General features: G+C 40.7%; 1 protein-coding gene across 3 annotated transcripts in view; it reads left to right on the forward strand.

Annotated features, from left to right (window-relative positions):
• Positions 1 to 27,705, forward strand: part of LOC136863908 (hypoxia-inducible factor 1-alpha) — a 579,725-nt gene that overhangs the window by 36,735 nt on the left and 515,285 nt on the right. Inside the window, exon 1 of one of the 3 annotated variants that reach the window (XM_067140325.2) lies at positions 17,252 to 17,300. The exons of the other annotated variants lie outside the window; for them this stretch is intronic. Within the exon in view, the coding sequence (XP_066996426.2) occupies positions 17,293 to 17,300 (8 nt within the window). The 5' untranslated portion in view covers positions 17,252 to 17,292. Of the gene's footprint in view, positions 1 to 17,251; positions 17,301 to 27,705 lie in introns of those variants that run through there. 3 annotated transcript variants of the gene reach the window in all.

The following is a 27,705-nucleotide window of genomic DNA, read 5'->3' on the forward strand; positions in this document are numbered from 1 at the left end:
CCCGAGTACTGGATACTGGCCGCACTTAAGCGACTACAGCTATCGAGCTCGGTACCTAACAGATTAATTGGTATTAAGTTATTTTGAGATCAGCAGATATTGCTATCGTTTTCTGTATACCAGGCAATCTCAACTCAATGCCCTGTGACGTCATAACAAAGTGCCTTGCTACTCGATATTCTGGAGCACACGCACAACTTTGTCTTGTTGGTTCAAGCTCGGTCTGAACCTAGAATAATCAATCACTACTGATCTACATTTAGGGCAGTCGCCCAGTTGGCAGATTCCCTATCTGTTGTTTTCCTAGCCTTTTCTTAAATGATTGCAAAGAAATTGGAAATTTATTGAACATCTCCCTTGGTAAGCTATTCCAACCCCTAACTCCTCTTCCTATAAACGAATATTTGCCCCAATTTGTCCTCTTGAATTCCAACTTTATCTTCATATTGTGATCTTTCCTACTTTTAAAGACACCACTCAAACTTATTCGTCTACTGATGTCATTCCACGCCATCTTTCCACTGACAGTTCAGAACATACGACTTAGTCGAGCAGCTCGTCTTTGCAACATTTTTGTAACGCTACTCTTTTGTCGGAAATCACCCAGAACAAAATCGAGCTGCTTTCTTTGGATTTTTTTCCGGTTCTTGAATCAAGTAATCCTGGTGAGGGTCCCATACACTGGAACCATACTCTAATTGGGGTCTTACCAGAGACTTATCTGCCCTCTCCTTTACATCCTTACTACAACCCCTAAATACCCCCATAACCCTGTGCAGAGATATGTACCCTTTATTTACAATCAGATTTATGTGATTACCCGAATAAAGATCTTTCCTTATATTAAGACCTAGGTACTTACAATGATCCCCAAAAGGAACTTTCACCCCATCTACGCAGTAATTAAAACTGAGAGGACTGTTCCTATTTGTGAAACTCACAACCTGACTTTTAACCCCGTTTATCATTATACCATTGTCCGACTCGTTCGCTGAATGGTCAGCGTACTGGTCTTCGGTTCAGAGGGTCTCGGGTTCGATTCCCGGCCGGGTGGGGGATTTTAACCTTCATTGGTTAATTCGAATTGCCCGGGGGCCGGGTGTTCGTACTATCCCCAACACCCCTGCAACTCACACACCACACATAACACTATCCTCCACGACATTAACACGCAGTTACCTACACTTGGCAGATGCCGCCCACCCTCATCTGAGGGTCTGCCTTACAAGGGCTGCACTCGGCTAGAAATAGCCACACGAAAAGAATCATACCATTGCCTACTGTCCATCTCACAACATTATCCAGGTCATTTTGCAGCTGCTCACAACCTTGTAACTTATTTATTACGCTGTACAGAATAACACAATCTGCAAAAAGCCTTATCTCTGATTTCACTTCTTTACACATATCAATGATATATATAAGAAAACATAAAGGTCCAATAATACTGCATTGAGGAATTCCCCTCTTAATTATTACAGGGACTGATAAAGCTTCACCTACTCTAATTCTCTGAGTTCTGTTTTCTAGAAACTTAGCCACCCATTCAGTCACTCTTTTGTCAAGTCCAATTGCACTCATTTTTGCCAGTAGTCTCCCATGATCTACCCTGTCAAATGCCGTAGATAGGTCAATCGCGATACAGTCCATTTGACCTCCTGAATCCAGGATATCTGCTATACCTTGCTGGAATCCTACAGGTTGAGCTTTAGTCGAATAACCTTTCCTTAACCCAAACTGCTTTCTATCAAACCAGTTATTAATTTTGCAAACATATCTAATATAATCAGAAAGAATGCCTTCCCAAAGCTTACATACAATGCATGTCAAACTGACTGGCGTATAATTTTCAACTTTATGTCTATCGCCCTTTCTTTTATACACAGGGGCTACTATAGCTACTTTCCATTAATTTGGTATAGCCTACCATCATGTTGAGACCTTGAGTGCTGATTCTGAAGATAATTAAAATCTGGAGCGGGCGCTGTGCTGACGATAAAATCGGGGGTGTCGCCACGTTGTATTTCTGATAACTAGTATTCATACTTAAACAAATTAACCTTACACTAGTGTTAGCATTTACTAAGAGTCCGTTCACTTCCAAACTTTCCACCTTGCGTCAGTTTCAGAACTAGATTTTAAGTTCATCAGGTTAATTTAATAAATCTACGAATAGGCTCGAACGGCGCAGCCATGTTTAAACATAGGATATCGTGCGATCTCTAAAGTTATGCTACATTGGCCGTGGTCACTGCTTGGACGGGTAGCCCACGTACTGTTAGCTAGAAGGGGAACGGATAGGAACTGGCCACCCTACTGCAAGTAAACTCTTGCTTATAATGCCTGTTCAGTGACTCCTGGCTTAGCCGAAAGTTCGTGACTAGGTCGCTAACGTCCATGTTTAGATAAGGCAGTCGGTTACTATTCTTCTTCTTACTATTATTATTAAACAGTAATATTTGTTTCATGGATCTTAAGAGGAGTATAGTAGAGTTCTAAGGAAAATATATTGTCTATCCTGGGTGATAATTGAATCCAAGGCAAATGGTTCCGAGAAAGTTCAGGAGTCAACATTGCTATAGTTTTCATCCTTATTGATCGTAGGTTTCACGGATCATTTAATGAAAGGTTTGGTTCTAATATTGATCGATACCGATGACTTTTTGTGCCTCTTGAACTTTCACGTGTCCTGCTTTAATACGAGGACAAATAATGTAACTCTTCAGAATTAAAAATGTCAGAACAACTGCTCTACAACAGTGAAGTTCAGAAAAATAATTCTTTAGACTTCTGTGTACCTCTAGACCTGTTCTTACAACAATTCATCATTTACCATCTCCGGGAGGTGAGGGGGGGGGGGGACGCACCCACTTTGTGGAGAAAACATTACATTTTTATTCCATTCTAGCCGGCTGAAACTAGTAATTAGTAAAAAGAAGAAACAATGTTTACATGTTTGTATTATCATCTAATTCTTTCTTTTATTTTCTTTAATTATTAACAAAATCATCAGTGGAAATACGCACGAAATGTTGTTCGTCCCTGCTAACCGATTTGTATAGCGCCACGGCAAGTAGTCGAGACTTTTCACGCGCTGTGGGGAAGGGTAGCAGGAGTATTTCCTTTTTTCTTTTATTTTGCCATGTTTATGGACACTGAGGTATGATTCACCCGCTAGCCGCGGGCTTTCATCAGTCCGGCAGTATCTTTAGTGTCTGTTAGCTTCTAGTGTGTAGTCAAATACTAAATGATGTTTAATTGTATAATCACGCCATACTTGTATTTATCCGTAATGCATGTGAAATATCGTTACTTCGGTGAAAGTTTTATTATATAGTATTGAATCAAAATCTCAAAATAAACTATTATTACCGCACATACGGGGGTAAACGGTCAACCTTTACATCTGTGACGAAATTCGCTCGGAGAGCATCAGAAAACTTACCATTTTGTAGATTTTTTTCAGTTTTGTTGAATATGCCACCCCCCGCCCCGTCCGCTATATCCCACATACTTCTTCTTGTCTGTACATTTTTTGCCCCCCTACTTCTAATACCCAATCGCCACTACTGTCCGTGAAAACTCTCTAAATAACTTGTAATGCTGATTTGAACCACAAAATGTACTTCAAACTTCTACATTAAGCCCGAACACATAAATATAATTGCGTTAGAACTAGAAGAAAATAATAGTTTAGATATGAAATTACTTTTTTAATTTTTTTACTTACTCTTTCTTGTAAAGATTAAATTCGATTAGATATGAAATATTGTTTATTTCTCATTGTAAATATATTAAAATAGTTTAGATATTAGGATGCTAGACTGATTTGAAACATTGAAAAATAAACACATGTAAACAAATGCCACTGTAATTATGATTAGAAATCCTGTAGTGCGCAGTAAATAAATACATAATTAAATAAATGACTTGGTTGTAATTGCTGCGTCTGAACTTTGCAATGCACGTTGTTGAAACTTGAAGAGGAAATTCGAAAAACGTGCGGTTATTTCAAGTGTTTAAGCTATGTATTATCTCATAGTACCACGAGAGATCAAGGTGCAAGGAATATAATTCAGCGAGTTCACAGTTGTAATGTATGGTTTCACTTCCAGGAAAATGCCGGGACAGTGCTACAGCCAATTCCTTCCATCTCTCTACCCAGTTTCATTCACAGTTATTTCATGTTCATTAGCTCCTCAACTGAGGTTGGCGTCAGGAAGGGCATCCGGCCGTAGAAACCATGCCATATAATTTCATCTAACCTCAACCCTGACCCCGTATTAGGAAACTGTACTAAGGGGTAGACATACACAGTTGCAATATATGCCAGGAGGAATTAGTTTCCCTTTGGTAAATCGTTATTCCTGCCATTTTCCTGTGCGAGAACGAAAACTAAGTGGATGCTGGACATAACGGAAATGAAAGTACCGTTGTGAGGATGATTTTTAACGCTTATTAATGGGAATAATGGGATGAATGTATTCAAAAGAGCAGGGAGCAATTGCAATATTTTACCGATGCGTGTCTTCCGTGTACGTTATGGATTTGAGAAGTCCTGCAAGCTGTGTGTAGCAGAGAGAGAGAGAGAGAGAGAGAGAGAGAGAGAGAGAGAGAGAGCTAGCTCTATATTAGGTACTCCTAGAAGACTTAGGGGTGACGTGCACCAACCAAAAGTAAGTTCTACTTCCGTAGTAAAGTACTCTTGAAGTCAGCATTCGGCGACTTCCATACGAGAGTAAATTACTTCCGAAGTATTTTAGTCCTTTCAGATACTCCTGGACTAAATTACTACAAGAGTAAAATGTTGAAGAGCACCATCTTGTAGTATGTTACTAAAGAAGTAAATAACGCCCGAATATATGTTAGAATTTACTCTCACGTCTTCCATGGAGTAAGCTAGGTCTAGACTTGTTGACTAATGATAATATCGTGCCGCATATGAGAGGAAGACGTTTCAAGCTTGTTTATGGATTACCTAGATTATATTCACGATCTCGACACAGAAAACGACGGGAAACATAACAGTGCGTAAAAGGCGAGAGCCGAATAATGTGCACACGGAGAGAGTTTCAGGAACGTTTTTGGTCTTAGGAAGGAATCCTTTACTTTCGTTCTAAATCTACTTGGAGATCACTTACAGCTGAATTCCTGTCTTAATTTTGTTGTATATCTCAAATTACAGTTGCTGTGTGCGCTATGAGTGCTTCGTACCGGAACATTTCAGTATAGTTGCCGGTGATATTATCGTTTACCGCACGACTGCTGGCTGTAAACTTTCAACGCGTGATTAAAGCACTAGTGAGGCTAAGAGGGAGGTACGCCTGCAAATGATGATGGTTGTTCGGAAAATAAAAGGTTATTCTTCACGTTGGCAGGTTTCCACATATCGCGGGTGCAGTTGACTGTGACTGCACGCATATTCCCATTTTTTGCCCTCCCGGTGACAACGGTGAACGTTTCAGATATGAAGAGGTATTTATCTTTTTTTTTTCAATTTGCTTAACGTCGCACCGACACAGATAGGTCTTATGACGACGATAGGGTAGGAAAGTCCTAGGAGTGGGAAGCGGCCGTGGCGTTAAGGTACAGACCCAGCATTTACCTGGTGTGAAAATGGGAAAATTTCGCTCTGGATGTAGGCGATCTGTATGAAGAAACCACCATCAGTTTTAATTTTTCCCGCGTGTCCATTACCTCCTGCCTTTCTTTAACCTTCGCTTTTAAGTCCTTTCACAGAATCTTAACTTGCTCTTCACTGCGTTTTCCGTCACTCGAAGCATTGAATTCTACTGTCACGGCTTTCCATGAATTTCTTTTCTTATCCAGCATCTTTATGTTGTGTTTCTTACACTCTATATCCTTTGCATAAATCATCATTATCTCTACTAACAAGCAGTTATCTCTTTCGCTTACGTTTTTCCCCCGTTTCCTATCGCACATAACCTTACCCATTTAGATTTCTTTAAAGAAGGCACGCAAACACAACACTACTCCTCGAGTAACGAACGCTACTTCTATAGTAGTAACTAAAAGAGTAAATTGTACTTCAACTCTCCGACGTTACTTCCGGAGTAAATAACTCCCGTAGTAATTTACTTCTGTAGTATGGACTTCTTTAGTAAACGCTACTTCCGTAGTAATTTACTCCAAGATGGTGCACGCCACCCTTAGGATGAGTTTTCGGTTGTTCTCACAACCCTTTGAGTGCAAACAGTTCCTATGTTCACCATAGCAGTGTCGGGATTTTAGTCCGCGCCAGATGAGAAGAAAATGCGGTAGTTTACATTAGCCGTGTATTTCAACATGATAGTAACCCGACACGTATGGCCAAAGTCAAGATGTTGCTATTTTGAATATCCTTCATTCACTTCAAAATTCTGCCTAAGTTGGCTGATATGAACCTATGATATTTTTTGTATTACAAGGTCTGCTTACCTAGAGTTAAAGTAAATATTAGTTTAGGCTATAAAACTGTCAGTCTGTACGAACAAGCTTAAATACTGTTCACTGACAACGTGGATACTTGCTGTATGTTACATTTAACGGCAGTATATCATAAAACATCTGTAACGGAATCGAGTAATTTCTTTTTCCTTCAGTTGGTGCAAGTTCACCAGCTAGAAGTTTATTCTGACAAATAGCTCATAATGAGGAAGTTGCTCAGAAACACTCTTCGCTTGCCATATGAATGAATGCTCTATGTGAAGATACCTGGAAATTGTTGCCAATCAGATTAATGTTTTCTGGTAGATAAGATTCGTGTTTCGGTGTTCTGAGTCGATATATTTCTCATTTTTCGAGGAATTTTTCCAGTTTTATTCGTAAATTATTTACAATCAGCTATTACAAGGTATTTTTAGCTTTATATTCCGTACCTCGTTTTTGAATCTCGGGCGTCAACTCAAAATGCTTTGTCATTCAACGCTACCTTGTAAACTACTACCGTAGCCTTCGTATCATTCAGACGATCTGCGTTAAGTAATGAGTGAAACGGCTCTCTGGTTATCAATTGTATTTCTAAAATTGTGAATTACGTGCATTCTCATGAAACTGAAGCCAGCCCTTACGCCTTGTTAAGCCATGTTTGCAGCCTAGCGAATTAACTCGTTCTTGACACTAGGATGGGAAAGTTAAATCAGTTGAGCTACAGCGATCAAAAGTACGACATTCGAAGTACTACGCTGACGGTTACTCTTCTAGGTATTTTTCACCGAGGTTTTTCTGACGCTCCCGGAAAACGTTGTGATTAACTTATTTCAAGCTGTAGTACACGTATCCTAACGCTTACCCCCTCCACCCCACACACACACACACACACACACACACACACACACACGTACGTACACCTCGCAGTCTTGTAAATACTCTTCCGAGCTGTGGCAGTTGGTACCTTATTGAAAAAGCGATACTAGTCATACTTGATGTTGAACGAGAAAGTTCGAGCGGTTCATGTCTGGCTCTAGCAGTACTCCATCGCATGTATTTCATGCTCAAGGCCACCGGCAGCTTGCACCATGTTTCCGCAACGGTTTCTTGTATACTAGAGTTTTTTGCGATTTGGCATTCTGTCTGAGAAACCATGCAGTCAGCTCTGTGGAGTAATTATAAGAAAGCTGGGGTAACCACATTTTCTCGCCATGGGGTCTGTTAAGGCATAGTCTCTGTGCTAAGGTTGTTCAATAAACAAGGACTGGATAAGGGAAGGAAATTCTGACCGAGTTGTTCACGTAACCATTCACTTATTGCCGAAAAGGCATTAAGTACGGGACTAAACTGAAACTATATTAGGAATATTTTACGAGGAGGCAGATCGATTCAGGAGACATTCCTAATTTACTTTATCAACAAAATTATGATTGCTTATTAGTTTTTAAGCTAAGACATTCTTGATCAGGTGACAGTTGCTAGGCCTGAGGCCTGCAGGTTACGAGGTGAAGCATGTTCAGTGCAACGAATCTCCTAGGCCGTTATTCTTGGTTTTCTAAACCGGAGTCGCCGTCTCACCGTGAGATATCTCCTCAGAAGTTATCACGTTGGCTGAGTGGACCTCAGGTCCAGGTAAAAATCCCTGATCTCTTCGGGAATCGAACACGGGCCCTCCGAGTGAGAGTTACGCACGCTACACCTAGACCGCGGGGCCGGCTAAAATACCATCTGTAACATTGTCAGCTCCTCTTTCTGCCATATCCCTGAATCCCTTACAATGAAACATTTTATCATTTAGGCCTACATCAGTAAATTACCATTATAGAAAGCCTTCAGAAACTGACATCAGTTCACATCGGCTAGATGACAGCTCCAGGGGTCTTCCACTTTTGTTACTGTGCTTTAACGTAGCACTGCCCTGTCTTGTACTGAAAGGTCTTTGCCTCTACGGAGCAAATAAACGTTCTAAGGAACTAACCGTACAGGAAGCGTTTGACGCATAGTTCGGATAAGAGGAAGCAGTATAAACGTATTCGATAAAGGCAGATATATGGTGATCAGATATGATGTGAGAATCCATTATGATAAATAGTATTATGTACAGACGCACCGTGAAAAGCAAGATTTTAAGATGATAATAATAATAATAATAAGAAGAAGAAGAAGAAGAAGAAGAAGAATATAGCTATTTTAGTCTCGATGCAGCCCTTCTCACAGGAATCAATTGCAGGCAAGATGAATTCCGTACACATACGTTAGTACAGACACCACAGCTACCCAGGATATCAGGTAGACTTCAAATATTTTTTTAGGCTTACGTCCTTCTAACTACTTTTACGGTTTTGGGGGATGTCGAGGTGTCGGAATTTTCCCCGCAGTTCTTTTACGTGGCGTTAAATCTACTGACGCGGAGCTGACGTACTTGAGCACCTTCAAGTACCACTGGACTGAGCCAGGATCGAACCTGCCAGCTTGGGCTAGGTGAGATAGTGCCTTAACCGTCTGAGCCACTCAGCCCGGCAGACTTCACTCGGACTTGGTTCTCTCGGCTGTTCACCAAGATGTCAAACGCCTATCCTGTTTAAGACTAACAGACCAGTATAGAAAACAATGTAATTTTATACGAGTTCGTGTGGCTGATTGACATGAAACACACCCAGACTGAAATAACACATTTGCAACAAAACAAATTGGAACTGTAATTAAAGGAGATTCTGTACAAAGAGTTTTACTCGAATTACATAACTACCTTTCTCAGTACCATTGCCGCAATTTGGCTCTCGTGGGATGTAGTAATTTCGATTTCGAAGTAAAGAGAGCATCCTTCAACTAAACTCAGACGTTACTTTTAATAGAATAGCGATTTACCAATTACTGATTATAAGGAAATCCTTGAAGGCAATTACCGACAGCTTATACTAAACATGTGTTTTCATTATACATTAGTAATGTAATTTTACTTTAATACATTGTCGATGACACAGAAGCAGTAGTTCGCTGGCATTCGCTGGCGAGTGCTTGGAGTTAAAATAAAAATTACTCCTAAGCTGTGGTATGTAAAATTTTGTACTGTTGTGTTTTAAGATAATTTGAGAACCAGTATTGGAGGCCAACTTTGTTTTTACGATAATGGAGTCAGGCATATATAGCCCATGAACACCCCCCCCCCCCCGCCAAAATCTTAAATATAACTATGGAAAGATATATTACCTCAGTGAAAGCATTTTTCTGTGGATGAACTGAAAAATAATGCTTGGCTATAGACTGAACGCAGAAAGTATATCCTACAGTATTTAATTAATTATAGTCTTTTTAATGTTCGTTTATCGTCTCTCCGAATCAGACAGGGCATGACGATTTGAAAGGATAGGACTAGGCAAGAGAACTACCGGTTGGTTTGACTGGTGCGAGGAGGTGGGGGGGGGGGGGGGAGGGGGCGGGCGGGCTCACAGTCTGATCTTATATTTCCGGAAGATACTTGTAAGTTTGCGACTTGTAATAATCGCGATTTTCTCCAGTTATTATTCCACGTTCGGTAAAAGTGCATGAAACTTAAAATGTGGAGAATAATATTTTGGACTATTTTTATTACCTACAGCTTTTCGATACAACTGATATTAAACGGAAAAATTTGACATTTCTTTAATATCGCTATACTAATGTATGCTAATCAAGTAATATATATATATATATATATATATATATATATATATAGCCTAGTGCACAACGCGGCTATCCCTGAATACAGAGTTTTGAGAAAATTGTTTGTTCAGCCGTTTTCTCATGATATAAGAAGCAGAGACAAAAACATTGAGCAGAGCTCACTTGGAATTTTGTATACCTAATACGAGAAAACTGTAAAGTATGAAGCAATAATTTGAAGTATACTGACAAGAGCATAGTTTCACTTGGTGTCTGGACATTTCGTACCACGGACATTCCGTACCACTTGATTTTTGGGGACATTTCGTACCACCTAGGTCGTTATCTACGTGCGAACGGTTTTCCTGTAATCCTCAAATATTTACAGCAGGACAATCGGTACCACTTGATGTCAAATTGGAATTGTATTTCCATGCCAGCGGGCGTAATGAGCCTGACAGACACACTTTATAAATCAGAAACAAAAATAATTTACAACATTTGCTGAAGGAAACTTTTATATTATTTTAATAATTGCCCTTGAAACTATACTTATCACTAGAGCCCGGATTTCCATGCACTATCAAATCTCAAAATATGCATGCATTCATGCACTCTCAAATGACGGAACATGCACAATAAACTGGAAAATATGCACTATCAAAATTCATTTCAACATGATTATATTTTCACTTCCTTTCGAAACATTGTATAACAAATAATTTTTCCACATTTTGTTCATTTAAGTTCATTCGTTTATCTGACAGAACATTCCTGACCACAGGAAATGACCTTTCTACCTCACAAGAAGTGACAGGTCCATACTTAAATGAAGACATTTAGGATGAAGTACATCTGAAGTTGTTTCTTTTCAAAAATTAACTTAGAAATTCCTTTGCTCAGTCCATTTAGACACGAGGGCCTCTTCGTAGACTTTTAACGGATGGCATGCCACCAACACTTCTCAGCACAGTCCAACATTAAATTACAATTTGAAGCGTGTACGCGTGCTTCTTTCGAATTCCCTACTTTTTCAATATTTTTGGCCTCAGACGTGTGAACAGTGAGATTTCGGAGTTCGGGGTAGGAAATTCCAGAAAAACAAAACAGGATTCAGTACAAGACCAAGGTTTGTAAGCTGCTATCTCAGTAACGCGGCGTTGCCGTAATGTGAATCAAGTTTTGATTTCTTCGTCTAACATAGACAAAAAAATAGCATGTAGTAATGCAAAATGTAGGGTTGAGTTTTAACTGGGACACCTCATTTCTAAGGATTAGAGCGGTCGACGTGAGGTCTTCCCGCTTATGTTAGTTAATGTTTACTCAAGAAAAAGACAGGAAAAGTCCTTGCGTAACTAACATGTTCAAAAATAGCACTATCACGCAGGTTAACATAATATTTGCGTCAAAGTCAGAAGAAAAGTCATATAATCAAATATAAATGTCCAATTATTCGCAATTAAATCCAACATTTTCACAATATGCGTTATGCATGAATTTTCTCCCAAAAAGGCCAAAACATGCAAACATGCACGGAAAAAGTACGGTTGTTTGAAATCGATTACTCATGAAACAAATCTTTGCAAAGTTTCAGACGTGTAACCAGCTTATTTAGGAACATGCATTTGCATGGAAATCCGGGCTCTACTTATCACTTATGTTTACGTAAATATTATCATAAGAAGGTTGATTTTTTAAAAGTATAAATCCTGAAACAAAGCAATACAATAGAAATGTACATCGTGTTCGGGAGCAATGTGCCCGGCGAGCATAAGAATTTTACACGAATTTAAACAATGAGGGGAATGGGGGGCAGAAAATAATATAGGCGACTCAAGAGTGAAGTAGATAGAAAGTGCAGGCCTACTAAGGAAGAATGGCTGAAAGAGAAGTGCAAGGATGTTGAAGGTTGTATGAGTAATATAGTATGCTGGTATAGTGCTGCCAGCTGTTTTAACTACAAACGTGTAATACACGCTGATAATTGAATAGCTAATCTTCTCGAATCCTTTCACACAGGCATGTGGCCGGTCGAACTGACCAATGTCAGCTTCTGCGTATCAGAAATGCGAGTTGGCGTTTTAGTTAAAAGCACTGTGTTGTGGTAAATACCAGCGGAAGAATGCTGTAGTATACGTGACGGTCATCTTTGGTCCCGGAAGTCAGGTCAGGTTAGAGCTCCACCTCCGTTAGCCTCGGTGGCCTTCAGAGAGAGAGACTGGGCTGAATTCAGCTGTATTAATTATATGTTTCTGTATGTACACGTCTTTTTTATGTTTGAGATATTTAAGCAATTTCTTCTTCTTACCTGTATTATTATTATTATTATTATTATTATTATTATTATTATTATTATTATTATTATTATTATTATTATTTGAAATGCTGAATGATAAAATGCTTTTAATACCTGAGCATTATTATTTTGATCAGTTAAAAAATACAGTCCATTGCATCTTCTTATACCGAAAATGACCACAGACTGATAGGTATACTGATTCTGAAAGTAAACCTAACCACAATAACAATGCAATCTTTGTTCTGGAATGCACAGGACGATGAGTGGAAGTGTGTATGGTAGCTACTTCAGTAGAATTGAGGGTGACCGAGATTGTGGGAAGAAAGTGAGAAGGTATCACGAGCTAGTGCTAGTCCTATCTCACTTTCTAAGAGTGTGTCTTTGAGTTCCTACCAGAGTGACTTTTCAGCTAGATAGTCTAAATGTATATTACGAAGTTGGTGGTGTGGATACCTCAGATATTGCCGGTTTTTCGTTGTACATACAAATATTATGCCAAGTTTTGCTCTAAATAGTTTTATATTTGTCTTCTTAGAAGAACTATAGATCCTCTCCATTTTCCTGTTTTTAATCAAGAGATCTCGCATTTCTCTTGTCACAGCTCTGGTTGAGTGTCTTTAGTTGAACTCGCATAGATCAGTCGTGAAGTTCCTGACATATATTGATGTAATATTGAATGAGGCGGGTAGTTGAGCTTTAAAGCGTTTCGGTTGTACTTTGTATTAATTTAACTGCCGATTGCGGTAATAATACCTGCTGTAAGTATAATCTTCACGATAATAAGCAGACAGGATTCGTTATTTATTTTCGCAGTTAGGTGGGTTTTTTTTCGTGATAATACTTTCTGGAGCATCAAAGATAAAACATTCAACTGGAATTGTAGCTTTCATTAAGGCATGTCTAATCATGTTATTGGATGTTGGGATACTGAACTGATTACGAGTTGTTGATGATATCAAGGCTTCGGAGGTCGACGTCAATGCCTTACCAAAGTATTCGACACACTTTTTCCATTGTCTGAATACACAGGGTTTATACATCTAACAAGGGAACTATCGAGAAGTTCATATCGAAACCGGCAATGCAATTTTGCTGACTGGATGAGGACACCATAAAATAGCGGTGTACAAGAATTTAGCTGCCATTTCGAACAGGAAGGTTTCTAAATCTTGATTCGACATCCGCGTGACAACGCAGCTACCGGACAACCCTCGGATTCTCTCCGACTGGCGCGACACACAGCGGACTGGAGTTGCGTTTTGCTAGAGAGAGAGAGAGAGAGAGAGAGAGAGAGAGAGAACGAACCAGCAGGGTACCGTGCGCCAAGGACACTTTGTTAGGGAACAAATGTGAAACACGATAAATTGTGGTGCGTTAATCCCATGAAAAAATACAAATATTTTTGGCACCACGCACAGGTCGATGTCAACGTCTTACCAAAGTGCGAAAGGGCACGTTGTTCTTCATTTTTCCTTACTTGTTTGAAGGGAACATTTCACAGGCTCTTCGAACTCGGGAGGTCTCTCCGTTGTGGAATTGGTTGCGAACCAGGAATATTTGATCATGTTCTTGAACCACGGGGAAGAAAATGGAAAATGAATGAAGGATTGCATTTTCAGTATGCTGTTTCTCTGATAAACATCACACTGAAGGTCTTCATAAGCCAGCGCAATGTCTGTTCAACGGCGATACAGTGCCTTACAGTGCCGGAAGATAAACTTATCCAAGGGCATTATTTTGCCTGTAGTGCCGGGAGGAATCTGGAGAATTTCTATACTGTTGCCTGGAGTAATATCTTCACGATAGCTTTTATCAATTTAAGTGGTCCAAGAATCTAACAGTAGCAAACATTTGTCTTCTTCGAAAGAAGTCTTCTTTAAACCAACACTTAAATCTCTTCTTCCCATTTTCCCTGATTTTGTGGCTGTTACAATTATATTTTCCGCATCAAACATTTCTTTGGAAACCCTAGGACCGAATGTTCCAGCTGCCTCCTGTAGTACAGCAAATAATTTCGCCTGCTATAGTATGTGAATAAATTCGAGAAAAGAGTACCGGCCATACTAATTGTAGGCATAATTGTATACAAGTGGGTGGGTGCACTAACTCCTAGAGCTACTGTTTCTGCATGTTTCTCACCAACAAACTATAGTCATTTTCGCTTTCATTTCGCGCACGAAAGCACTCTGATCTGCACTGTATAGTGGAGAAGGAGTGTAGTCTAAAAATCACTCTGTACCTGCTTCCACAAATTTCGTTTTTACTCTTCTTCTTGCATATACGCACGGGAAAAAATGTTTCATTTTTCAACTTTTGGTTGTGTACTTTTTCTTGAAGTGACTCAACCAAGCAGTAGATGCGCAGAAATTACTTTGTCCCATTGAAATTTTTCTTGAAAGTCCCAAGGCCCACTCGCAGGTCTACATCACAAGCATTCCGTTTCAACCTTCTTGCTTCTGCAAAGTGATAAAATATATTTTTTACATCGGTTTCCTGTTTTCAACGGGACTTAATGATGTAGATTCTAATTAGTTCTTAAACATGTACAGTTGTCGTAGTGACGTCAGCATACGACAACTTTTGCCAACAGTGGTTAATGAAAGATGCTTTTAACCCCCCCCCCCCCTCTCTCTCTCTCTCGACTTATTTAACCATAAATTTATAGCTTTCTTCCTTCGCAGGATCTGCTGTGTGTTTCACTTTCTTCTATGGTCTGGAAGTACAGGTTGAACTGGTAGATTTTTCAGGTCAGGTGACTGCACTCGGATCCATAACACCTCTCGTACCTCGCAATGGTGTGCTGCCTTCTCTTTCAGATAATACAGATGAGGTATCGCTGCCTCCCCTATCACTTTCGCTATCACTGTTTCTCTCCAGACACGACTCCGAGACAATGCTGGCACCCATGGGATGATTTTCAATTCGTTCGATCACATGTCGACCGATCTCATTTCTTTCCGAAGTTATTACACGGTGAGAAGAGTAACCTTTTTCACGGGAATAACGTAATGCATACTCTAGAAGAGAGGTCCTCAGATGGGCTTCCGTTGAGGCTAGCCCAGTGCGGCCGGGCTGGCCTGACGTAACTGCGGGCAGCTTACGTAGCAAGCATGCTTCACAGTGAAGCGAGAGAGCGCAAACACTTTGCAGGGAAGTGAAGCAGTAACGTTCGATTGTGACTAAGCAGCTTCCCATCACTACTCAGCGAAATGTTGTTTGGAGTAGAGTATTGAAATTAAAGACGCTATAATCGCAAGAAAACCAACTTTTTCAACATATTCCGGTTTGATTTATACTGTGCTCGATATAAACCGTCAGTTTTATTTTCTTATATTTATAGCCTACATTCAATGAAAACTGACGCCTTATAATTTTTGTCTTACAATTTACAAAGATACAGGGTTTAAGCGATTTACAATTTCTTGGATGGAAATGACAATATTTCCATTTTAAAAATCCTGTTATTCATTCAGCAAAACGTAATATATTTACATAATTCAACAAGTATACTACTTGATTTTGCACTGTGTTGTAGTGTTGTGTGACTTTCCCTGTTCACTGAATTTCTGAAAATATCAAGTGTCTGAAGAAAATAACTAGGCTTTAAATGGCGAGGGAGTTTCATCACGAGGGGGGGGGGGGGGCGTAGATATTTACTATTCAAGATTAAAGTACAACAACAGTGTAAATGAATCTACCAAATAGATATACAGTATGCCTTCAAATAAATGTTTCTTGATATGTAGTTATTGTCGAGCCGTCATTCTTCTTGGACAAATTGGTAGAATGAAGTGGTTGTTTTCCATTCTTAGCTGTAGAGGCACTTCCCTTCAACTACGGTTCTGGAACTTACAATGCTTGTGGAATCATTCCTCAGACGGTTTGCAAAGTTCAGCGACGTGAAGTAACTGCCCGTGGTGATGTTTCTACCATCGCTTCATAAGTCGAAGGACAACATTTTCACTAGCACCTTGGTCAGATGGTTGAAGACGATCAGCACCTGTGTAAGGAGAACAATTCGGAATATATTTGCTGGAAAAACATTGCGTCATAACTGACAATAACAGGGCGAATCGTATATTGTTTCATAAAATTACTAAAGATTCGGATAGTAATTGGTATTTCAAATTGATAATAGCTCGATAAAAACTTTTGTTCCCTGCGACATAGTGCACATACTTGGAAACATTCGCTAGAAAATAATTCCTAGACAGGTGTAAAAACAAAAGGAAATAACTGATGTCAGCGTCATAAGGTCATCAGGAAAAACAAATAAAGAGATAAAGAAGTACTTAATGACATTCTTTGAATTTGTTTTGTTGATTACCTTCGTAGTGTTTTGTTGATTACCTTCTTAGATATTAAGTTTGCAAGACAATGTTCACAGTGATTAGGTCTACAATGATTCATCATTGTTTTCAAATACAGGTGGCCGGGATTTTATTTTATTGCCAGCTGTGTCCAGTTAAAGGACGGCGACTACCTCCCTCTGCGACGTTGCTACGTAGTGTGGGCCAGACCCTGACTAGAGACAGCCATGCTATTAGTCTTCTGTTGAGCCACGGGATCTACAGTTTTACGTAGAATCTGAAGCATAGGGGACGTTATATTTCCAAAAATGTAATATGCATTGAATATTAATCATTTTCGTTTAGAGCTTGAAATGATATGGCCAGCGTATTGCACAAATCACTTATACCATAAATATTAAGAGCAAGTGCTCCATTATATTTTTGAATTACGAGCTATTTTCCGTACTTCAAACTCTCTCCCAGCACATCTGCAACACAGTGGAAGTTTATTGATGCTGGAATTTTATAATGGTTTTGTTATTGTATAGAAACTTTTGATATATTTTTGACGTCTATGTCTCTCTTTTTCAGGTATGTACGCTCCATGTGCATTGTTTTCGACCACACTGAATGAGCATGTAAGTACCGTAGAAGTTCACTTGTCCTCATCTCCTTGCATGCTATTACCTGACAATGAAAAATTGTTGTGGATGATTCTAAAATGAAGAAACGATAGAAGTACATTTAGGGTAGTTGAAGGTGAAGACTCGTACATAATTGACAAGGTATTTGGTACATATATTTTCTGATAATTTAGACAGGCGAAATAGTATTCCGCATGCTATCTTGATGTTTTAAAGACATGTTTCTCCTATGTTTGAACCATTTACAGAGTGACATCTAGCTGTGCTTCTTACCTCAGCTCGGTCACATTCGGTACAAATTGTGTTATAATTTAGTTACGGATGTAGATGAACAAGAGTAGAGATTTTCGTGATTCAACGGTTGTGAGGTTGTTCACTATACTTCAGCGTAACCAAAAGACGGAAAATTAATGACTCGGGAACCCTTAGTGCTGCTTGAGTGCACTTTTCGCTATAATATTTGGTTCCCTCACAACCTGTCGGAGAACTACTTAGACACGTATTCCACGTACGTTATTTTCCCAAAGCTGAACTGCATTTAGGAACATACAATCCTCTTACGCATCCTCAGATTAAAAGCGAATTATGACCGCAGATCGTATGTGACAATGTAGTGCGAAAGCGATCTTGAGTTGAAGCAACTGAACCTCTGAAACGTGTTGCCGGTGTATAGCAGGATTTCGAAAGAATTCGTTACTATGAACTTTCGCCACACAATTGTACACTGAATTCGGATATGTACTTTATAATATTTAATGTCCGACTCCTTGGCTGAATGGGCAGCGTTGAGGCCTTCGGTTCAGAAGGTCCCGGGTTCAATTCCAGACCAGGTCAGGGAGGTTAATCACGTCTGATTAATTCTTCTGGCTCGGGGACTGGGAGTATATGTTTGTCCCAAAACTCCCCTCGTCAAATTCAGACAACACACTACACTACCAATCACTGCACGAACATGCGGCTAAATTACACCCCATCCACATAGGTTTGGTGTCAGGAAGGGCATCCGGTGTTAAAACAGGGTCAGATTAACGTATGTGTGACAGTTCGCACCCGCGATCTCACAGATGCGGGAAAAGCAGTGGAAGAAGAAGACTCTATACGATTTCGAAAATAACACACAAACACTCAATATTGGAGTCTAAGAATGTACGCTTCCGGATGCGTGATCGAGGTTGAGGTGAGATGAAATTATATGGCATATTTTTACGGCCGGATGCCTTTCCTGACGCCGACTTCAGTTGAGGAGCTAATGAACATAAAATGAGTAATGGTGAATGAAATTGGGTAAGGAGGTGGAAAGAATCGGCAGTGGCCTACGAATAAAAGCTGTCCCGGCATTTGCCTGGAAGGGAAAATTGGAAACAGAAAACCATTCTCAGTACAGCCGATGGTGGGGCTCAAACCCAAAACCCATTCGTCTCCCAAATGCAGAGCTCTGCTCCGTAGCCGTAGTGCGTTAACAGGCAAGGCCATTTCGCTCAGTCTAAGAATATCGAACATAAAGGGTATTTCACCAAGACAGCATGTATCTCCTTTCTCACGCAGAACGTTGGACCAATCCATTTTTTTATCTTTACTATTTGTACTTGACTTGGACTAAACACAGTAATTATAATTATCTGGAATGTCCGTGATTTGGGTATCAGAGTTCATCAAAATTGATACCTCGAATTTAGATAGAGCATGATAATTTCCTCTTCTCTCGCAGGGCGTGTACATGAATCGTGTACTGGTACATGCGCTACGGGCTGTACCTAACCCCCGGAAACAGATTAAACGGGTGGAACTGTACCAAGGTTATCTACCTCTAATACAACATCCTCAATGACTTGGAATTAACTAGCTATATTCTACCATGACATAATCCACGGAGATCTGCTTCATAAAACTCTAGCAAAAATCATAACCCTTCAAAATAAACAAACGAAAGACCGAAAATATTTCCGCTGACCCTTAACACTAGAAGGACCGCAGGGCCAAATTGGCCACTTTCCTGTTATTTCGCTTTACTGCCCACTAAACCGTGATTCTGATGGTCATAATATTTCATGACTTTTCATCCATTTATTGATTCAACAAGAGCCACTTCTTATACTAATGTAAATAGAATAGATCTTTGTATGACAACATTTACCCATAAGGACCGAGGGACCGGGCGAGTTGGTCGTGCGCGTAGAGGCGCGCGGCTGTGAGCTTGCATCCGGGAGATAGTAGGTTCGAATTCCACTATCGGCAGCCCTGAAAATGGTTTTCCGTGGTTTCCCATTTTCACACCAGGCAAATGCTGGGGCTGTACCTTAATTAAGGCCACGGCCGCTTCCTTCCAACTCCTAGGCCTTTCCTATCCCATCGTCGCCATAAGACCTATCTGTGTCGGTGCGATGTAAAGCCCCTAGCAAAAAAAAAAAGACCGAGGGACCGGTTCGGCCTGTACTATATTTGATTTTGCATTACTGTTTTGCTTATTTTGCAAATATATTATTACATTAGAGTATACTGGATTTGTTTATTACTTTATTGTTGTTGATTTAAAGTTCAAGCCGTACATAACAATAGTAGCTATATTAAATTTTAATGGCTGAAGGGGAATTTTTGTATTAACTTTGTTGTGTAAATATTCAGTTAGTAATCGAGAGTCCTTGAGTAAAACATGAGTTTCCTCAGGGAAGAAGAACTGTCAGAAGAGGTCATACAATCTTCAAGATGAAGTTTCAGGTGACGAATTTTTGATAGCGGTGAGGAAAGTGATGAAGATAATAGGGAAGCCATTCGAAGCCCCTACAGGGACCAGAATAAAGTACTTCATACCAGCAACCAGAGACTTCTGTTTCTAAACATTGAAGAGGAAGAGTTCTACTCAAAGAATAACGGAAAAAGAAAGGATCAAAAGAGTTATTGGTCAGGATTAATTAGCAAGAGACCGAAAAGTTTCGGGAAATTGCTCCACTGGGTGCCACGGCAGATGAGTGTTGCTTCCTACCGGTGTACAATTAGTATTATTCTAGTGTATTTCGTGCATCCGAATTTACACAAGTCATATCTTGCGTATTCACAGGTCGTCGAACCATCAAACAATGTTCATTTATGCAATAAGTCTGATTAGTTCGGCATAAAATTCTGGCTACTAGTTTGTTTTTCCAGCAAATATATTCTGAATGCTGCTCCTTACACACGTGCTGATCATCTTCAACCACCTGACCAAGGTACTAGTGAAAATGTCGGCCTTCGACTTATGAAACCGTATCTAAGCAATGGTAGAAACATCCCCACACGCAGTTACTTCACATCGCTGAGCTTTGCAGACCATCTGAGGAATGGTTCCACCACCATTGTAAGTACCTGGACCGTAGTTTAAGGGAAGTACACCTACGGCTAAGAATTCTACCACTTTGTTTAACAAGAATGACGGTTCGACAATAAATACATATCAAGAGGAAAACAAAGAAGAATGTTCTGCTGTTGAGTACATTGCTGCTCCTGTGTCTAGGTCTATGAGAAGAAGACGCAAGAAACAGTGAAATTATATAATGAAACAGAATTTGATATTGATACGTTATGGACACTAATCTCTATACATGGATCGCTGATGGCAGCTCTCCTCTGCAGGAGAAAGTACGCCAAATTGAGCGCGCGGTTCGCCATGTTGGCGTACCCATCCTAGAGCTCTCCTTATGGGGAAGCAATGATAATATAGTCAATTTTAAATCGCAATTTATGGCGCATTGGAATAATTAAAAATATAGAGACATGTTCACTCGAAGCATAAGGACATTGGAATCACTGACACGTCATTCCGAGGTCAGTAAATCTCCTGGATAGCAATAAACATGAGTGTATAATAACGGCCGACAAATATTAACTTAGGTGCTGAATGCATTCAATTAGCGATCGCTAACACAATACGAGTGAAAATCAGTTTCTGGAAACATTGCTGTAAATTGTATACATGTATGCCACGAAATTATGCATTCTTAAAATGATGTGCCTATAAACGTAGCTCACTATACAGGCCTAGATTCGACATAGCGTAATCAGTGCCTGATAATGAATTTCTGTTTCCTGTTTCCATGAAATAACGCGCAGTTTATCAAATTAAAATATAATTGAAGCAAATGTACACATTTATTAAACCAGCAATATTCAAAACTTGTCAGTATATTACGTTACCTGCAGCTTAATTTACTATTACAGACCGCTTTAATTAAATTCAGCTAGCAAAGCAATATTGATAGTCATCATCAGAAATATGTAACACCAGTTAATAGAGTCCCAAATACCACGAATAGTATAATGGGATCGCCTAAAACACCCACCATACTTTCCCTTCTGCCACCACTCCAGTGTCTGAAACCCATAATTATTACTGATGTAAATAAGGTCTAGAGTTCTTCCAGACTTCATTTTCTAAGATTTTTATAAGGTCACGTCAATTATTTAATCAAAACCGCCAGTTTAATTATGGCAAATAAATAAAAATATAAGTAAATCTTTATTTGCAGTTAATGTTCAGTAAAATTGAAAACACTTGGCGGTACATCACTTCTAAGGCGTACAGTTTGTTCATTTCTATCAAAACAGTCTTCCTCAGAGTGATCCGAACAGAGAACAGCTGTTTTAGAAGGCTCCCAATTCTCCCGCCTGATACTCCTAATCGATGATCTTAGATGTACGGGTCTCGAGAAAGGAAACCTACAAAAATTAATTGCCATTTTGCTCCCAGAATATGCGAAATAAGATACAATAAACCTAAAACTCAAAACACTACCCTAGGAAGATTTCTCCTTCTGCTGATCAGTTCTGTTTGTACTTCTCCTTCTGCTGATCAGTTCTGTTTGTACTTCTCCTTCTGCTGATCAGTTCTGTTTGTACATCCATAAGCTGAACACTGCGGTATGTTAATACCCCGTAGAATGTTTCTTCATTCATATTTCACATAAACACATACATATATTAATTGAATCTTGTAATTCAGAAGCATACTACAAGGCAACGAACTTAAATTCGTAAAATACACTACTGTTTATTTTGCAATAACACAGCACAGAACACTCGTGGAATCAAGAGGCCTGGCGTCACTGAACTAAACATAAACAAAGCAAGCGCGCTCCTCGTGGTCTGCTGCACCGTGCGCTCGCTGCCATCTTACTACGCCAGTCATCTTCTATTCGGCTTACTACTACCCAAGCTACCAGCCATCCAGGTATAGAGATCAGTGGTTATGGACCAAATGACAAGAAAGTACACAACAAAATCAAGCACAAAATGGTGGCCAATGCGTATTTTCTACAATGTTCTGGATTTGGCTGGCATAAATTTGTGGGTATTGCGCAAGGAAGTAATTTGGAAAAAATAAGATGAAGTAAATTTATTTTTGAACTGAGTGTAATTTAAAAAATAATTAAATAAAAGTAACTGTACACTGACGCAGTAAAGTAAAATACTAATTTACAGTAAATATACCATTTCAAATTAATTTATAATCATTAACATAGGCCATAACAATAAAATACGTACTGGGCCAATTTTGCCATTTTAGTCTTTGCATGAATGCACGTTGCTTCGGTCCTTCTAGTGTTAAGATATCAGCACAGCTCTGAAGCTGAAATCATATATGGGAAATCAGGCACTACGATCTACTACCAACTGTAATAATTGTACAAGCATCGGCGAACGTTCATACCGGCAAACCATTTCGATATCTTGTGCAGTATACAGCGTGATTCAGCCGCCTCCTCCAATGCAGTGTTATGCAACCCACAATATTCATTCCGTCCTGAAAATATCTGCCCTGCCGGTATGCTCAGACAACACAATCGAATATCCTGGTATTTACCACCTCACCATGATAGAACGCCGTAATGTTATTAAACACTGGAAGACATGCGTGTGCCTTCTAGATCATATGAACCTGACACGCCGGCGGTAAACTAAATTGATACTGTGACCACAGTAAACCTAATACTTGCTATAAGCTGCCCAGTGTGGCGTACGGAACCGTAGTATAGCTGGTTAAGGCGTGGTGGAGCGGGCTTGCAGGTCAGGTGGGAGGTTCGAGTCCGGGGCGAAGATCGCAATTTTTTAAAATATTTGTTAAATACCCACTTTCATGCAAATTGTCTGTGAATGAATGTGTTTGTGGCCCTAGGAAGGGCCGATTAGTTCGCAAGCCGACACATACAGACCGGAAATATTAGGAACACAATTGCCCTGACAGTGTTTTATCGCAGCAAATGCCCGATGTGATGACCATTTTGGTTTATGCAGATTCGGGCACAGTGTCCAATATATCGTCTTGCGCGCTGATGCATTCCAGGTGTAATTGCTCGGCAGGCGTCCGTGATGCGTTGCTGGAACTGCTCGGGGTTTTCCAGCGCTTGAGTGTAAACGAGGTTCTTCAAATGTCCCCACAAAAAGAAGTAACGGCGTTAAATCCGATGATCTGGCGGAACAAAAAACAGGGCCTCCTCGTTCTATCCATTTTCCTGGCAGTTCCTCGTTCAGATTGTTACGAACGGGCAAAGTTGAATGTGGTGAAGCTCCATCCTGTTGCAACCACATCGTCAAACGATCGTGCAAGGGCATGTCCTGTAGCAGCAATGGGAGTTCCAGACGCAGAAAGTGCAGGTAGCGTGGGCCCGTCCAATGGCCCTCAAAGAAATAAGGTCCCAAGATTCCACACCAAACATTCACTCCCCATCGTCCTTGATGGGCCGCCTGTCGCACCCAGTGAGGATTGTCCGGACTCCAGCAATGCATGTTGTGGCAGTTGACGTTCCCGTTATTGTGGAAGTGCGATTCGTCCGAGAACAAGATATGCGATACGAATGCTGCATCATTGCCCAGCCTGCCTGATAGTCACCGACAGAACTCCATTCTTCGAGCTTCGAAATCCCACCCATGGAGCTCTTGGTGTAGCTCAAGATGGTGTGGGTGAAATTTATGTTCATGCAGTATTCGCAAGACGGACGGCTGGCTGGTGTTCACCTGTTGCGCAATCGCCCTTTTACTGATGTGGGTATTATTACGAGCTGCCTCCAGAAAGGCTTCTGCTGTATCACCCGATGTAACGGGCCTATCGCAGACTGGTGGCTGGTTGGAAATCACGCCCGTTGTCCTTAGGCGTCTTTCAACACGGCGGAATGTCGTAGCAGCCGGGTGTCGCCTGTCGGGATGCCGTTCCTGGTACAGACGTAGGGCCTCGCACGCGTTTCGCCTTGCGTCCCCATAAATGAGGAACATGTCAACGAATTTCTCTGTGGAAAACATGCCGAATGACAGCAGAGATTACAGTACATTCAGGCCCTGACCAGCGGAGTTTGCGCAGGGCACAAGATGTATAACAGCGTCATTCTACTCCTTGAATGTGGCAAACGTGGGCCTGTGTTTACGTATTCAAACGTCATACCGATGCAAACATTTTGAACGATGCATGATTCGAACCGCCGCTGGCACAATCCGTCGATTGCTAGACGAACGCCTAACCACATCCGCTACGCTACACTGATGGAAACATGCTGGTAGTACGACGACAGCAGAATAATATTCGCGCACCTCTTAGTGATAGATTTTTGTCCAGGTTTGAGGAGTAAGGAGGGAGCTATCCCGGTTTCGGTAATACTGCCAGCTGAATGGAAATGAAATCTGAATTGAATCGATAATACGATCGATCGATATGAATTTACTAAACCTTTATTATATGAAGCCAACAACTATATCACACACATATAACATTATATAACATTTCTCGGTGCAAATCTTGTTCCTAGCATGAATTCTAGGGTTTGGCTTTGCTGTGTAAACTGGTGGCTGGTTGGAAATCACGCCCGTTGTCCTTAGACGTCTTCCAACACGGCGGAATGTCGTAGCAGCCGGGTGTCGCCTGTCGGGATGCCGTTCCTGGTACAGACGTAGGGCCTCGCTACATGATTTCAAGGCGTCATGTTTTGCTAACGGGTAACATTTCACTAGGGTTCAGAATCGTGTGCAAAATGCGCTCACTGGACGTTAGTACCATACAGTACGCCTGCGGGGGAATAGCACCACTATAACCATGTGCACGTTAGTTGGGCTGCAGCAAACGATATTGGAAGGGACGTTGCATACAGCTTTCAGCAATTGTTCTACCAACCCGTAGTACCCTGATTCAGGTTACCTTTGTTATATTGTTCATTCTTACCCATTCATTGATTTCAACACTAGTATAATCATACTATTCACATTTTCAAAACCATACGGTACTTATCTTTCGCAAGATCCTTCTGAGTTTTGAAACCAGGCCATGAGACTGTACCAATTCACTAACACGTATCAGTTATCAGCCAACAGTGGACCTTATACAGCCCAACACTGTACAACAAGCAACAAATATTATATATATATGCGTTTATAATAGACGATTCACTGACTGACCCTTGATTATTGACACTGAGCCGCGCCAAACACAAGCTTTATATAGATCTCCAGTCAGTAGACTGTCCCCCTTTTTTAATTTGCTTTACGTCGCACCGACACAGGTAGGTCTTATGGCGGCGATGAGATAGGAAAGGCCTACGAGTGTGTAGGAAGTGACCTTAATTAAGGTACAGCCACAGCATTTGCTTGGGGGTGAAAATAGGGAACCACGGAAAACCATTTTCAGGGCTGCCGACAGTGGGGTTCGAACCCACTATCTCGCAGTTGTAAGCTCACAGCTGCGCGCCCCTCACCGCACGGCCGCCTCGCCCGGTCCTCTCTGTAAGGGGATGACATATCTCAACTTCCCAGTGTGTTCATAGAACTTCCCCGGTTATAGTTAGACTTTATTTCTCCATGTACTGTGTAAATATATAAAACAATATTTAGATGGACAGCTCTCCAACTTCTGTTTATATATAAACTGAATAATGTAACACAGAATAGACGTAATAGTAAATATAATACGGTGGTGTGATGTACCGAGTGGTCGGAAACGGCGTGAAGAGGCTATATGAGCGGTAGTGTGTTAGCCATGCTGATAATTGAAATGAAATTGGCGTATGACATTTAGTACCGGGAGTGTCCGAGGACAAGTTCGGCTCGCCAGGTGCAGGTCTTTTGATTTGACTCCCGTAGGCGACCTGCACGTCGTGATGAGGATGATGAAGACGACACACACCCAGCCCCCGTGCCAGCGAAATTAACCAATTATGGTTAAAATTCCGTACCCTACCAGTAATCGAAGCCGGGTCCCCTGTGATCAAAGGCCAGCACGCTAACCATTTAGCCATGGAGCCGGACGGCCATGCTGATAAATAATTTGAAAGAAATAATTCGTTACCTTGCACCGTTTTCATTCATCAGCTGCTGAAGTAAGCCAATCAGGCCGCTTCGCGTGGGAAATCAAATTGACTTTGTGCAGCACTGTTGCTAAATATGCAAGGGACTTAAAGAACGGCTTGATAGCCACGCTGAGAGGTCAGCATCAGCCAGTGTCAACGTAGCGTACTTGCTTGTCGGTTCGGAGGTCTGCATTCAAACCCCTCCCCTGGTGCAGTTTTATTCTTCAACTGGTGCTCACATGCGGTTCTTAAGCCAAGTTCAGATTTAGCAAACACCGCCTCGCAAAAGTCCACTCGAATTCGACCGCGAAGCAATGTGATTGGCTAACTTCTGCAGCTGATAAAATGACAAGGGTGTGAGATATGGAATTATTTCTTTCAAATTGTATATCACCATGATCAACTCACTAACGCTCATATGGTCCACGTTGTTTCTGGCCATCCTGTGTATGTACTATCCCACCATATCACCAACATTTTTGGTCATCCGACTTACACTTGATTCGGTCTGTGAAGAATTTTTGAATGAACGATCATAATTTCAACGCCGTCGAAAACAATCTTCTCGTAAGTCAACCCAGTTTTTTGAACGGATATTTAAATTGCCAAAAAGATGTGCGAACGAAATAAATGGAAGGAAGACACCTGAATATTATCGTCATAAATACATGCAATTTGTTTTATTTCAACATCAGATAATGCCTACAATTTTATAGACAAACCAATAATTAGGACAAAACATGGTGGAAAGAATATTGTAGTGTGTAAACTGCTACCTAGGTAGGAACTAAAGAATGTATTATTTACATCCTGCCGGGATGAGTAGCTCAGGTGTTAGTGTTCGCGGGTTCGATCCTGGCTCGAGTACGCCAGCCTCGTGTCGGTGGATGTAAATGATTAATTGCGGGACAAACTTCCGGTACCTCGGTGTCTCCAAAACCCGTAAAAGTAGTTACTGGCACGTAAAACCGAAAACATCGGTATTTGTATGCAAGGAAAAAACTAAAATTGGCCCCGATAGCCGCATCCCGTGGTTGAGTTACGATTCATGAAATCAGATAGACGGACGAGATATTTTGCTCTTTGCTTGACCTACAGAGTTC

The sequence above is a fragment of the Anabrus simplex genome, chromosome 2, assembly GCF_040414725.1.
Source record: "Anabrus simplex isolate iqAnaSimp1 chromosome 2, ASM4041472v1, whole genome shotgun sequence".
Lineage (NCBI taxonomy): Eukaryota > Metazoa > Arthropoda > Insecta > Orthoptera > Tettigoniidae > Anabrus > Anabrus simplex.